The following is a 14,765-nucleotide window of genomic DNA, read 5'->3' on the forward strand; positions in this document are numbered from 1 at the left end:
TCCTTTATATAACCAAACACTACTATAAACTTTGGTGCGGTCCTTAAGACTTCAAAATAATTCATCTAAGCAAGAACATGGCAGAACTCCTTATTCCATACCATGTCATCCGAAGAGGCATAGTTATTGGACGTTTCAACTATGCTGAAAAAATGGTTATCTCAAAAATAAATTATGGCTTTGGAGTAATAAGGGGTGCAAGGAAGGGGATGGGGACTGGTTGCCCTCCAATGTGGCTGTGCAAACCCAGGACTACCCCTTCCTCTTGAAGGGAGCATTATGACATAGTCCTCAGGAATCTTGTGTAGGGGTAAAAATTTCTTTAGTTAATAAAATTGTCAAACTTGAATTGATAAGTTTAATTTTTGACCTCATGCAATTTGATTCCACACCATGTCATCTACTACTCCGCTTCTGACCCTCAAATATACTTTTAGAGATTCTTTTTTTAAGGGGCTAAATAAAATGGATCGTCGTGAGCACTTAAACGGGCCAAAACAGAACAAAGAGAACCTTAAACGCAGCTATGCTACACCCGAGCCACAATTACAGGCATAGGCGTGGACAAAACAAAAAAATTCGGACAACCACTGGACCGATAATGAATCTCGTACGTAAAATTGTCAGTTGAACTATGTTAACCTTCCAGGCAGGTCTTTGTGACTGACCAATTAGAGTGAAGACTCAAGGCATAATTTTTTTAATTAGAAAGAAACTGGAAGCCCGGAAAATAGTTTTCCTATTATATTGATGAATATGCTCAATTGTACATAGACATAGTATTATTAGATAGTATTTAGGAACAATTTAGCATTGTTGTAGGACTTAAAAACCAATTTCAACCCATTTCAATTTTCCACCTCAATAGTGCGATTTTGACATAATAATGAAACAAAAGCACAAATCATAAACAAATCTTGGCTTTTTTATCAATAAGTGTGACTTCGGTGTGGCTTGGGTCTCAGTCTCATGCTAACAAGTTTACCATACTTATATGGCATATCATTTAGTATAATCTCTAACTTTTTTTTATTATAAATCATCCTTAACTTTGTCCTTGAATTGTCAAACAAATTTCGTTCTTTGTCATGTTCGTTCGCTGCCAAATTTCGTTCACAGCATCAAACAATCACCACTTTTCTATTGAGGTCTCATTCCAACCTTTATCTAGGACAAGTGCAGACTGACAACTTCTTATCGAATTCTTTGCATGGCAATACAATGTTTTACTATAATACTGTTTGGTGGCATCTTCCACATTCCCAGTAATTTTATGGCCTTCATTTCACGTCTCCTAAATCCAGACTTTAATACATTATCTACTACACAGCTGTTCATCTTATTCTCGTAAGATCTATCACTCCGAAACTAAACCTCCTCTTTTTTCCACAAATCTTAAAGCGTTCACACTAATATTTTTAGCTAAATTATAACTTCTGCTGCTAATTCACAAACATTTTTCCCAAAATTATTCCATCCATACAGGGTATTCTACATTTCTAAACTCTCAATTTCATATCTAACTGTTCTTAGGAAGTTCCTCTCAAATAACATCTTGCAGTTTTTCAACGTCATAACTATCCTATAGGTAGCTACCCCTCCTAAATATAAGCCCTAATACAAATACTTTCTTGGTTACCATTGGCTACAGCAGTCTATTTACCATTACTATTTTCCTTTCCAGCACCAAATTCACCTAAACTAGGAAAAGCTTATAATTATTCAAAACCTTTCAGCAATTGATCAAAGTCAACAAATCCTCTTCCTTGGCTAAAACCACATCGTCCTTTGATTAGAACTTCTACTCTAGTAAGTATCAACATACCAAGCAATTTGGCCCCTAAGACAATAAAGCTAATGCTTGTTCCACTTTCATCTTTTTTTATAAAAGGGTTCGTTCCTATGACCCCCTAGGTACTTACATCATATTAAAATTTTCAGTACCCTTCTCTAACTTCATAACCATCGTATTTCAAAATTTATTTACCATACATTCATTACTTATCCTCAAATGATCAATGCAAATGAATACGCAAGAAGCTTGCAATCGTATTTGCAATCAATTAAAAGACTTGTCTTATATATAACATAACAAAATATATAGATAAATATCCTCAAGAGCCATTGCTGACGCTTAGAGCGTCGAATCGACGTTTCAGTTACTGGGTATGTTATACAGGGACAAATAGCAAGCCTGTCACCTAATTTTGTCACAGTGTATTTCTGTCCCTGGTCCCCCTATTACCAAGCAGATCATCAATCCAATGTGCCACAGCAGAGTATTATTTACAAATAGACAAATATTGTACATCACAAGGTTAAAACCCATCCGTGGGATATTTCTCAGTCACCTGTCGCTATTAAAGGAGCTGTTTCGCGTAAGTTACCCGTTGGCACCGTTTTAGCTTTGGCAAGATAAGCTACCTCATTGCTTCTATGACTGACAACTCTGTTTTGAACAAACCAGACTTCCTAAAATTGAGCCAGTCAAACAAATTCTCTTAGTTATTCCCGTTCGTTGCGTTCGTATTAGGTGTTCGACATGATAAGTAAAATTTTGTTTCTACGTCCTCATATAAATATTTTCCCTAACTCGTTTAGAGATTAAAGTACTGTCTATCCTCGTAACAGTTAGGTTACGAATAGGCGATAATCATCTCTGATATTAGTAATCTCCTGTGTACTTGGGCTCTTGAGGCCTCTGTGTTTGACGTAAGGTGGGTATTTTCGCTAGGTTTAACTTCAACTCCGGTCCACCTATATATATCTACCCATTCCTCCAAAATCAATCATACATTGTGAATTTACTATATATCATAACGTAGACCTCTATATATTACAACAAAATAAACAAATAAGAGACTTGCCTCCAGAATTTTCAATACATATGCTAGCGACTCTTCTGGGTTAGGCCATCCAAGTTGTTTCCACGATGTCTTGACTTGATGAAATACTTGTACACAATCCACAGCACTGGTGCTATATTTGTGATACGCATCCACTTGTTTTAAAGTGTCTATCTCAACAGCTTTCTCTATCAGATTAAGTGCTTTGATTGTTGCGATTTGCAACCACTTGGTAATTGCAGAGAAAAACCACCTGTTATACCCGTAAAGGCTCATCTGAGAAATTGTTTCTTCTGGAAAAGGTGTACTCAACCTGAAAAAAACTTCCTTGAAACTGAATTTCACAAAAAAAGACCGTAGTAAGAGATTTTGTTGAGCCGAGTCCTCTTTTTTAGAAAAATGTACTCTGCTTTTTCCATTAAATACATAGTTTTTTTTTTGTTTTTTTTAAATAAAATAATTCCACTTTGTCTCTTCTCAGTGGCACCAATATTTCAAAATAAAACACTATTTAAACCTTTAAAAAAAAACAGAATGCTACCTACACTTTAATTTACTTAAGAATAGCTGCCGAGGAGTGGTTTTCGCATTATTAGTAACAGTGAAGCGCTGTTTATTAAATATACGCATAGGGTGGGGATCGAATTCTTCAAAATAGTGAAGGAAGAAAAGCAAAGTTAGATTAAAAGATGGTAAGTTGAAAAAGGTGGTGGGATTTCAGGAAAGGGCCACAGAGACTACTAGAGAAAAACCTCTTTTATACCTCTTTTATTTACTCTACATCTTATAAACTTTAGAATTTCTTACGGGGGTGGGGTCAAATACTCCATTCTCTATTTAAGGTTTCAAGAATCGTTTCGTTTTAGATCTTGTAAAATTTTGAGTCCACACTAAAAATACGCAACAATCAAACATAAGTCCAACATTAGCTTATCAAAGACACGGTAAGTACTAATGTGTTTTTGTCTTCTTTGATTCTGCATCTACTATTTCTTCTTTCTTTCTCTCCTTCTGTCTTTCTTTAAACTTTCTTCCGTATAATCAGAGATAAGCCTCTCTATTCACTTTTCTACGACAAATAAATGGCAGTATTTAGATAAACTTACGATGAAAGAGTATTATGATCCTAACTAATATAATATCTAGGGCTATAATGAGAGAAAGGTTGAGATGGCTAGGGCACATCCAGCGGGTGAAGGATGATAGATTGAAAAAGATTGATTTTTTCGGCCAACCGTCAAGGGACAAACGAAAAGCAAGTCGTCCCCAATTGGGGTGGGAGGATGTCGTAAGGACAGATTAAAGGGGAATGCGGAGCTTCCTGGATGAGTTTAAAGAGGGAGGCTTTTAATAGATTGGGATGGAGGAGGAGCGTGCGTAGCTGTGTTGGCCTCAGGCAGATTGGTACTGCAGTGAGTTGTTAGTAGTGTAGTATTATAGTATATCAAACGAGTGGATATATCATGTTACTAAATTTTATTTATTTTCTTTAGTTTTTTACAATTGACAATCAAATCTAAAAATCCAAAGACAATGTAATTTTGAATATATTAGTTAGTTTCTCCCAAAGTTCTCTACAAGGGGGAGGAAGAGGAGGAGGGGGAGGAAGAGGAGGTTGAATAGATCTTGGAAGGAAGATTGTTCGATTGTCAACTCCTCTTCCCAAAAAAACTTTCCCATGGACATTGAAAATAATAATTAAGACTAATACATCATTCACACGCCACTAGAAAATCTAGACAAAATAATTTAATTTAACCTTATAATTAACCTTTTTATATAATTATATAAGATAATATAACCTGTTGCTTATAATTTAACCTATTGATTGGTTGGTTCTTCTTGTTTTTTTTTGTTGATATCCAACTTTAACAATTCAGGTTAATTATTATTAACTATTTTGGTGAGAATTAAATACTAAATTAATATCAATCAAATTAATTATTATCTAACATGACAAATTGACGCAGTTAATGGCCTGTGACAACAAATCACGCGGCATCAAAATTCTCACAAAACTCAAAATTATCATTTTACTTACTTGTGGAACTGCTGGAGTAGTAAATAGAGTTCAAACAAGGCTGCGCCCAGCGTTAACCCTTCCTTTTTTCCGGAACCATCCAATAGGAGATCGGCAAATAATCCTGTAGCTTCCTGTACCACAGGATGGGATATTTCTGCAAGCTTTTGATCGAATATCTGATATATTAACATGAAATATGGTGCATTGAGAAATCTGAAAAGTAAAGATATTAGTTGTAAGTTTTAAAAAGGATTCGTCACCATCTTAAATTTAATAAAGACCTAAAACTATTCTATAAAGATCTGAAGTCAAAGTAAAAGAATTGAAGCAGTAAACTAGGATTACGATAGTAGAATTCAAATATAAATCTGAATAGAAGAAGTCTAGTTAGGATAAAATAAGATATTTATTTCAAAAAATGACTATCACAAGCCCCGAAGGGCCGAATTTGCATTTCGGGGTCATATAATAAAAAAAGACATAGAAATAGCACAACAACCAAAAACCTGGCTAAACAATGCCAAAAACAACAATATCAGAAAGGCAAAGCCATTCATTAGTCTAAAAAAACAAAAAGTGTCAAATGTAAGAAAGTTAAAAAGGCACAAATTAAAACAAAACCAAAAAAAATTAGATAAAAATAGTGTTAAAAAGGTTTAAAAAAGAGTATATAAAAAGGGGAGGGAACGGAAGAACCAAACAGACACCAGCATGGGTACCACCAGTACAAAAAAAAAAAAAAAAAAAAATCTAGTGGTTTATTTGATCAGTAATGAGGGGGACAAAAGTTTTTTCATATCTGGAGGCTAAGCAACGGATGAGGGACAAGATAGGGATGGGTTCAGAAACAGTACGTGGCAGGTGGTGTCTGGATGGGGAGTGTCTTTTGGGGAAAATGTTTTCCGTGCGAGGGTTTATTATTGCATTTTTTGCAAAACGGAGGCACAGCGTTCCTCTCCTGTGCTCAAGAGTTTCCAGCTTGGCCTTTTTTTTAGAAGGAGTGAATATGGTACCAAAGATTCTTTAAAAATTATTCTTAGGGCTCTTTTTTGAATAGATTCAATTTTATCTGACTCATTACGGGAGATGCCAGGATTCCAAACTGGACAAGCATATTCAAGATGCGGGCGGACAAAGGAAGTATAAATCCTTAAAGAATGGGATGGGGGGACGTTAAATTTATTCAAGAGCTTAAGGAGAGACATGGACGCATTAGCTCTACGGACAATATCTTTCACGTGGATATCCCACTTTAAATTAGAGGAAATTGTAAGGAAGACAAGTAATTTAAAGGAAGACACAGAAATATCTGGGGGGATAGGGTCAAGGAAGGCGGGAATAGATTTCAAGAAATTTATCGTCATTATATTTGATTTAGTGGAATTTACTTTCATATTTAGGTTCTTAGCTTCATCCGAAATGTGGGTTAGAATTTCAAGGGGGTCACTTTTAATATTCCTGTGACATACTTCGAGGATCAACAACTCATCCACGTATTTCCACCTTTGGGGGAAGTCCTTACCAATATTGTTAATCATGACTAGAAATAAAAGTGGTCCCAATAAGGTTCCTTGAGGAATTCCACAATATATAGGGAGGGGGTTAGAGAAAATATTTTTGTATTTAACAACTTGGGATCTATTTGAAAGAAACAATATAATATTTACTAACAGAGGATCAAGTTTAAAGTTAATCAGTTGTGAACGAATTAGGGTTGTGTAGTCAACCAGGTCAAAAGCTTTTTGGAAATCAACTAAGACAAGGTTCAGCCAGACATTTGATTCATCAAGGTTACTTACGATGGTATGCATTAAGTGCACAAGGTAATGGGTGGTGGAAGTTTTCTTTAAGTTACCAAACTGCCGGGTGTCAATACGCGGACAAATTTTATCCTTAAGCCAGTCACAGAGGAAACCTTCATAAAGTTTGGAAAAAACAGAAGTGAGTGTAATGGGGCGAATGGTGGCGAAAGTCAGACTGGTACATTTTTTAGGGACAGGTGTTGTAAAATCTTGTTTCCAGCAACTTTGGAATTTACCAAATTTTGTGATGTGGCTGAAAAAATTTGATATGGGGTCAGCAATTTTGTCCGAAAAGGCTTTAATCAAGTCAACTGGGATGTCCAAGGGACAAATACTTGATTTTCTAAGCTTTAGGATTTTATTTATAACATCAGAGGGAGAGATAAAGGGGAAGAAAGTTTTGGGAGGAATAGTTGGACTTGAGCCAGTGAAAGGGGGGAAACTTTGCACGATGGAAGCAAGGTACAAGTTCAGATCGTTGGCAGTCTTATTAGGGGGCTCAGGGATATGAAAATCAACTTCGGAAGGACGCATATTTCTTTAATTTTTCTGTATCATTGCTTGGGCTTGTTAGAACATAGATCTTTGACTGTATTATTATAACAATGATAAGCTGCTTTTAATTTTTCTTTAAGAACTTCCTTAGACTATTAGACTCAGTATAATATGACCTGCTTTGAAAGAATTGATTTTTTTTCTTATAAGTATTTTAAAAGACTCAGTAACATAAGGCTTATCTGTAGAACACGTTTTAAATTTTTTCTCAGGGAAGTGGAATTCATAATTACTCCTCAATAGATTTTGGGAGAGACAAAGCCATGTAGTCAACGTCATTTGTTTGATACACAGTGGACCAATTTTCAGTAGTAATCCAGGAGCCAAAATTGAAAAGTCCGGAGTCAGTGAGAGGTCTATAAGCGGTTCAGTTATAGAAAACGACTGTTTAACTTTAGCCAGCGGTGATAGAAAAAGGATAAAGTGGTAACTACCCCCTGGAGGGGGCAGAGTGTTGGCGGGTTTGTAAAACTTCGAAAGATTAGTGCAAATTAAATCAAGAGTGGTATTGCCTTTTGTAATAGGGATATTGACGACCTGTTTTAAATTAAAAGCGTTACATGTAGAATCAAGTCTTATATCGTTTGCGTCACCCATCAGGAAAATTCCTGTATTTGAGTATTTTGATTGTAAGAAGTCAGCACTTGCATGTAATTTTTCGATAAAATTTATTTTGTCAGCGGATCTCTGATTAGGGGAGTAATAAAAACAACAAAAGACAATTAAATTAAAAGGACGCGGCAAGACTTTAGGTCGAACACACACCCACATATCTTCATCAAAGGGATTAAGACACTGAATTGGGATTTCACTGTTATATCAATCATTAAGGATAAAGAACAGAATTCCGCCACCTTTCTTACCCAGAAGGTGGTTTTCTGGTCTGAGTTTAATAAATTGAGAAAAACTGTTAATCTTTAACACGTGCAAATTTTGGAGCTTGAACTTCAGTAATAGCGATTACATCTAATCTATATATTTTAGAAAGGGTGTCTAATTCATTGAGTTTTTCAAAGTTAAGGCTTACAGCGCTGCTCAACAAAAGTGGAGGGAATCGGAAACGGATTGTGAAGGCATTGTTTTTATGCTATACTTTTTTTATATCACAGGTGTGATCATAGGTTCTATTGGAATTCCTGAGAGGGGTCAAACTCGGATAATAAGGTCAAGATACAGGGGGTTCAAATCCGTCTTTTTCAAATACAAATGCACTTAATTGAGCAGGTACTAGCGGATACTCTAAACAGCGGTAACTATTTGAAGTTTTAGAAACTCTGCATGGAGGTGTTAAAAGAGGATTGTTCTGCCTGCTTACTCTTAAACCAGAGTCATACTGGTAGGGTAGCCAGGGGGGATAAAGTGCAAGAGAAGGGAGAAAGGTTTCCTGGTGATCTGGGAATAAGTCAAGTTGGGAGTGTTCTTTAAATGGGGGGTCGGGGGGTAAGATGATGCTGAGGGAGGGAAGTACGGTGGGGGGTGTCTGAGAGGGGAGGGGTTGGGTTTGTTTCGGCAAATAACGAATGAAGTCCAGACCCGGCCGGTAACTTCTTGGACGCACGGAGAAGAAAAGAGTCGAAAGGAAGTGGATTTTTGGGAGGAATATGAGTGAGGGGGGTTTGGGGATGAAACAGTTCACACAGACGCTTGAGAAGTACGTAAATTAACTGTAAGTTGCAAAAGGGATAGTACCTATGTAAAAGGGAAAGCACAAAAAAAAATCAAAATAGTTAGTTTCTCGGAGAAGGAAAAAGTTGTAAAGGAAAAATGTTATAATTACTTAAAAAAGAAGATACATCTTAGACAAACTGAACAAAAAGGTGACTAGGGAACGAGACCAGAATTTAGGGTCAAGCAGAGACCCAGATATTTCCCAGAGCTTCTGCATATCCTCGTGAGAGCATTAGTCATTATCAGAGAGTAGAAATCTCATGGAGCTGTCGCTGTCAGGTCGTAAGCCAGCCTAAGTAGTTATTTAAGATTTGAGAAGAACTATTAGTCCCTAGCATATACTGGTGGGACCGTCTCCCTTTCCACTTTTCTTGGAACCTCTAATCCTTAGATAATTTGACCAGTACATCACACTATAATTTACATCAACATTGTCGTTATTACAATTGACATGGAGATTATGTAATTGAGATCGACAAAGCCAAATTTATAGAAATTTAAATAAAAACTGCATCTTCATACACAAAATGATATAACACATGTACCTACTTTTGAGACACAGGATATGAAATTATTATTATTTGATTTTGTTACCTGATTGTTTGAAATGTCGTCAGGTACAATTTTTAAATGACGCCATATATGGTAGATTACCACCATAAATAAAGTCATTAACAAACATGGTATATTAAAATAAAATTAATTTCTGACAAAACTGTATCTTCATATACAAGATGATGTAATACGAGTATTTCTTGAAAAGTTGCTTTTCTGGGGTATGATGTCATATTTGACTGATTCCATTGCCTGACTCACTTTGACTCTCTGACTCCGTTGTACTAGATTCCAACTAAGAAAAAGCCAAAGGCTCTTTTCGTGATACACATAATAATAATAATTGCCAGAAACTGCATCCTCACATCCATAAGATCCTCGGGAGAAATACAGAAAGGAATAGAAATATGAAAGCATGAAAAACAAGCGTCGTTGACACCTTCTCAGGACCTGAAAATATTCTTTACTTTGCCAGATACGGGGCTGAAATTTTCGTTCTTGGGTTCTTAGACGAGTCAAATGTGGTGGCACGATTTTTATCTAGAGCGCATCCCTTTTTGAAAGTTATACAAATTTTTGGTCCTCTAATCCCTCATAATGAAAATTCCAGGTACGGCCTTGCCTAAAATAACTTTAAAAAACAGAATTTTTCTGATGGAAATAAAGAAAGAAGTTGGAATTTAAAACGATAAAAAATTTTGCCTCACAGTTTATGTTTCATCTGCATAAGAAGAGCGACAAGGTTTACCAGTAGCTCGCTACCATGGATAATTTTTTTTGTATTTTGACGCTATCTCTTACAAAAAGAAAAACACGATGATTTACTTCTTGTCAGGAAGAATGATGCCATCACATTTATGTCGGAACAACTTCATTGTATCCTCTTTCCTGAGTTTTTGTTGGCAACCAAACTTGCCGGTGGCTACTCAGAAACCTGGACGTCCAAGGACAACATAGCAGTCAATGCCATAGATACCAATTGATGGATCGTATTTGATACCAAGATCAAAGTGTAACTGGATGCTAAATCCGAAATTGCCTGTATCAGCAAAAGCCAATCATTTTTTTTTCTAATTTATAATAGAAGAATATCGTAAAAACCAACATTTCATTTATGACAAAGCCTAATATAAAAAATATGAAAATATAAAAAAAATTGAGGTATTTTTTCGCTATGTATTATGTTTCTGTGTGTTTTGTAATTTGTTCTGTTGGTGATATAAAAAATAATATAAAAAAATAATATATATATATATATATATATATATATATATATATATATATATATATATATATATATATATATAATATATTTATAGTATATTTATGACAAAATATATTTATGACAACATTTCAAGGAAAATAGGGACATCCCTAAAAATGAGGCAACGGAGTCACTAAAATAAATCAACATCATACCCAAGAGAAGCAACTGTTCAAAAGGTACGTGAGCTATATCATCTTGTATGTGGAGATACTATTGAGCTGTTTGTTTTTTACAGTAGAAACTTAAGTTGCTCTGGTACCTTTTTCTCTCTTTATCCTTTTTAGTACGCTCTTTCAGGATTATGATCTGTAATTATCTGAAAAGATAGTCCACTAACAGCTACAGATATATAAGTTACCAACGGATATGCTCTAGATTTTACTTTTGTTAGACTTTAATTTGCAAAAACATTCGCTAGATCGGTTTTTCAAGACAGAGGCTCAAAATCACTCATTTATGATTTTAGAACGTAAAGAGTCATATTGACACACTGAGGTATATTGACCCTCTTTGGGTAGTAATTGATGTTATAAGACATAAAATGGCAAAAACGCTACTTAGCTGTGGTTTGTCGAGGTTGGAGGCTCAGAACCTCCTGTTTGTGGTTCTAGACCACGAAAAATCGATCAACTGTCTTAGAAGTTCTGTTTACTTTTATTTTGATCCACCTTCAGCAGAAATTAATGTCTGGTGGCACAAGATGGCAGAAGGAATCTTGTGACCCTGTGGCACACTTTGCTGTGGTACAAGGAATGTTCCAAGAAAAAAAATTAGGATAAAAAACCTCAAGAACTAAAAGAAAAACTCTAAAACGTAGAAAACACAAAATTACGAAGCAAATATCTTGTCATATTCTAAAAGGCCACTCTAACTTGAAACCTCAGGAGGTGGCTCATTGAAGTATACAGAAATATTTTGCATAAAAAAAGGATAAATACAAAGATAATTGACATGTCATCAAGTGAATGGCGATTCTGCTAATCTGTCCATAATCATCCACAAGTAGTATAGGGATTACTTACTCACAAAAAATGACGTTGTAGTGATCTAACGCCCTTCTTAGATCGGCTAACGCTTTGTTTGCGAGAGAAACTGCATGCTCAAGACGAGTACTAACATCACTTCCTTCTTTCCGCGTTGTGTCAATTACGTATTGCATCCTTAAAAAGACCGAAGTTGGAAATAAAATTTTAAATTAGCACCATACAATGCATTTACTGAAGCTTTAAGGTGTAAGAGTTTTTATTTGTAAAGCAGGGTCGTAAGTTAAGGTGGAATATCGGAAATGGGAGAAGGTGGAAAACAAGATGAAATAAGAAACGGTAAATCGGAAAACTGACCATAGTTCTTTTATGTTCCCCAGTCGAAAAACTTAAAGTTATGCGAGTCATATATTAATAAGGATCAAATCAAAACTGACTTGACCGCGTAGGTTTTCTAGTAACTTTATTGTCTATCTTATTGCGAATTGTTCACTAAATGTTTTCATAGACTGTGGTATTCGGCAATCAAACGATTTGGTTGCAGCCCTTGTGGCAACACAAACCTACTAATAATTGGCACAAATGTTTTCAGAATGTGAAAGAAAAATTTTTTGCTCTGAATTGGGATTCTATATCAAGGTGATCGTGGTAACAATTTTAAATCAAAAGCTAAAGAAAATTGACAGAATACCCTTACGTCTTTTCCGCTGATTAAAGTTTGTATTATTTCATCTTTCACTTAGAGAACATAACAGACCCTGATTCTATTCAGTTCCATTTTTGAAGTGAACACTAGAGTTGTTTCAAGAAAGACATCGCTTTTTTGAAAAGCTTTGCAGAGCTTTTCTCGACATTTCATTGGTCTATTAGTGAAGAATAATTCTAGATTTATCGATGTATCGATGTATCGATCTTTTGCTGCCTCGCTTGCCACTTCCCCCAGATGTTGAACATGTAGTTTTTGGGTGTTTTCATTGAAAATTGTCTTTTCCGAGTATTGCCATTGTAAAAGCTGAAAAAACGAAAAATCTGCTTCCCTTCATGCTTAAGTTTGGAAAATATATTCCCCCCCCCCCCGCTATATTTTCGTGAATTGATCCCATTGTAGAAACCACTGTTATTTTCTTTAATATATTTTGTATGTGACGAAAAATTATGCATTATTTTTGACGAAAACAAGAAGCATGTGACGAAACTTTCGAGGCAGATCACACAGCTTCACTCAAACAAAATAATGAACCAAGTTATCAGGACAATTTCTTCTGATTGAAACATTCTTCCTTATCTATGACCATTAATATGTTTGATTCTTTGGCCTTTGACAAACCCATCTGACTAATAAGACTGTTTTACGGTCCCATCCAACGTAGAAGATTAAGCAAACTATGTGACGAAAAGAAAAATTTTGCTTACAACTTTGACCCCTAAAATACATTTTCATTAGAGGAAATCCGCAGAAATATCCTAAAATCCCAACAAATTAGAACTTATGATTCTACTGTTTTTAAAATTTCTTCATGGCTTCATTCCAACAACATTAAAAACAAAGTTGTATAGATGGCTTCTCCTGGCAATAACCAACCTCATCTTTTTTTACCTTTGATCTTTGAAAAGATCAATATTTTTTTTAGAAAAATCTTCCAAAATCTAGGGTTTTGACAGTCAGGCCTCAATAAACTATAATAATTTTAGCGGATGTAAATTTTTCTGACATGGACCAACGTTGTCAAATCGGCACAATTGCAAATTTTTCGGTACCATTTAGGGGTCCTAGTACAATGTGGTCCATTTGGATATTTTATGAAAAAATCTTAAATTTCTGGTACATTTCGGTACATTTTGATTGCGTTTGCCTGGTTAAGCTTTGCTTTTCGCATTTTCGGAAATCCTCCGGTCACTTCATATGATGTAAGCAAAACAGAAGAGATTTTGTCGAACGAAAACGAGAGGACTAAAAAATTGCAAATTTTAAGAATCTCCGCAAGAGAAAACAGCACGCCAAATTAATTTCTTAGTGAGGATGAAGATGTGAACGAAGCAAAAAGATTGTTTACTTTTCAGCTTATTTGATATTTTTTTGTCTTTGGATACTGACATTAAATGCATTAATTGTGCCATATCTTTTGCGGCACAAGTTTGGACATAAAAGCGGTATAGGTTATCCCACAACGTTGGCAAAGCTGAACTAGACCACCAACCATTCGAGAGTTCCACTCAGGACAGCCACCTGCATCCGTTCTTTAATATCAGATAGCTTTGGGGGATTGTTTCTTTTTCTATCCAGCTGCACAACCACTGATAGACATTTGATCAAACATCGAAGTTGGTCAGGACCAGCTAATTCATAATGGATTTTCCTGTGTTTTCTTGTAATCTCAGTACAATATTCTGAAAATTTGTCCATCGCGTGCCACAGATACTCTTCCTAGAAAAATTGAAGAATTTTCAAAACAGTTATACATTGTTAGCTGGGCAGGCAATCATTTCTTGCGGCAAGTGGGCAAGCTAAAAAACAAAACAAAAACTAAAAAGAATGGACGAATTAAAAGAAAAATAAGGGGCAATAACGCATACAAAGTTCGCTAAAATCTCAATATTACAGGTGAGAGCCTCAACCCCAACGACCTCCTCTATGAACGTAACTACTAGTGGTAAACGTTTCCTCTTATAACAATTTCCACCCTCAAATCCTAATTGTCCTGAATTTCAGGGAACCTCTTATTCAGTCCTACTCAAGTGTAAAATATAATTTGTTCGTTATTAAGCCTTAAAAAAAAAAAATCCGACGGAGGTGCCTGATCCAGAGGCCAACTCGGTTAGCTCGTCAGCTAACGTTAACATTGGCCAATCCATTTTTTACTCAGCAATATTTGTAGAGGTAAGGGTAAAAGTGGTTTCACAGTAACATAGAGTAATAAAAGCCACGTAGTAGGGAAGTACGACCTTGATCAGTCCCTTAGAAATAGCTCTGTATTCCGAGCCCGGACCACACAGACCCTTTGGCCATTTGTCGTAGGAGAACAGAGTCCGCAAGGAACGATGCAGACCCTGAAGTAGAACGGTATT

General features: G+C 35.7%; 1 protein-coding gene across 5 annotated transcripts in view; it reads right to left on the minus strand.

Annotated features, from left to right (window-relative positions):
• The window catches only part of stac (C2 and C2B_Munc13-like domain-containing protein staccato), a 164,651-nt gene that overhangs the window by 49,754 nt on the left and 100,132 nt on the right, over window positions 1–14,765 (minus strand). For all 5 annotated transcript variants that reach the window (XM_089099313.1, XM_089099305.1, XM_089099296.1 and 2 more), the window contains exons 10-13: window positions 13,898–14,124; window positions 11,739–11,876; window positions 4,888–5,082; window positions 2,868–3,159 (exon numbers count right to left, since the gene is read on the minus strand). In XM_089099313.1, the coding sequence (XP_088955439.1) occupies window positions 2,868–3,159; window positions 4,888–5,082; window positions 11,739–11,876; window positions 13,898–14,124 (852 nt within the window). The remainder of the gene's footprint in view (window positions 1–2,867; window positions 3,160–4,887; window positions 5,083–11,738; window positions 11,877–13,897; window positions 14,125–14,765) is intronic.

Source organism: Artemia sp. Qi Xiang Cuo, chromosome 2 (genome assembly GCF_049724085.1).
Source record: "Artemia sp. Qi Xiang Cuo chromosome 2, ASM4972408v1, whole genome shotgun sequence".
Classification (NCBI taxonomy): Eukaryota; Metazoa; Arthropoda; class Branchiopoda; order Anostraca; family Artemiidae; genus Artemia; species Artemia sp. Qi Xiang Cuo.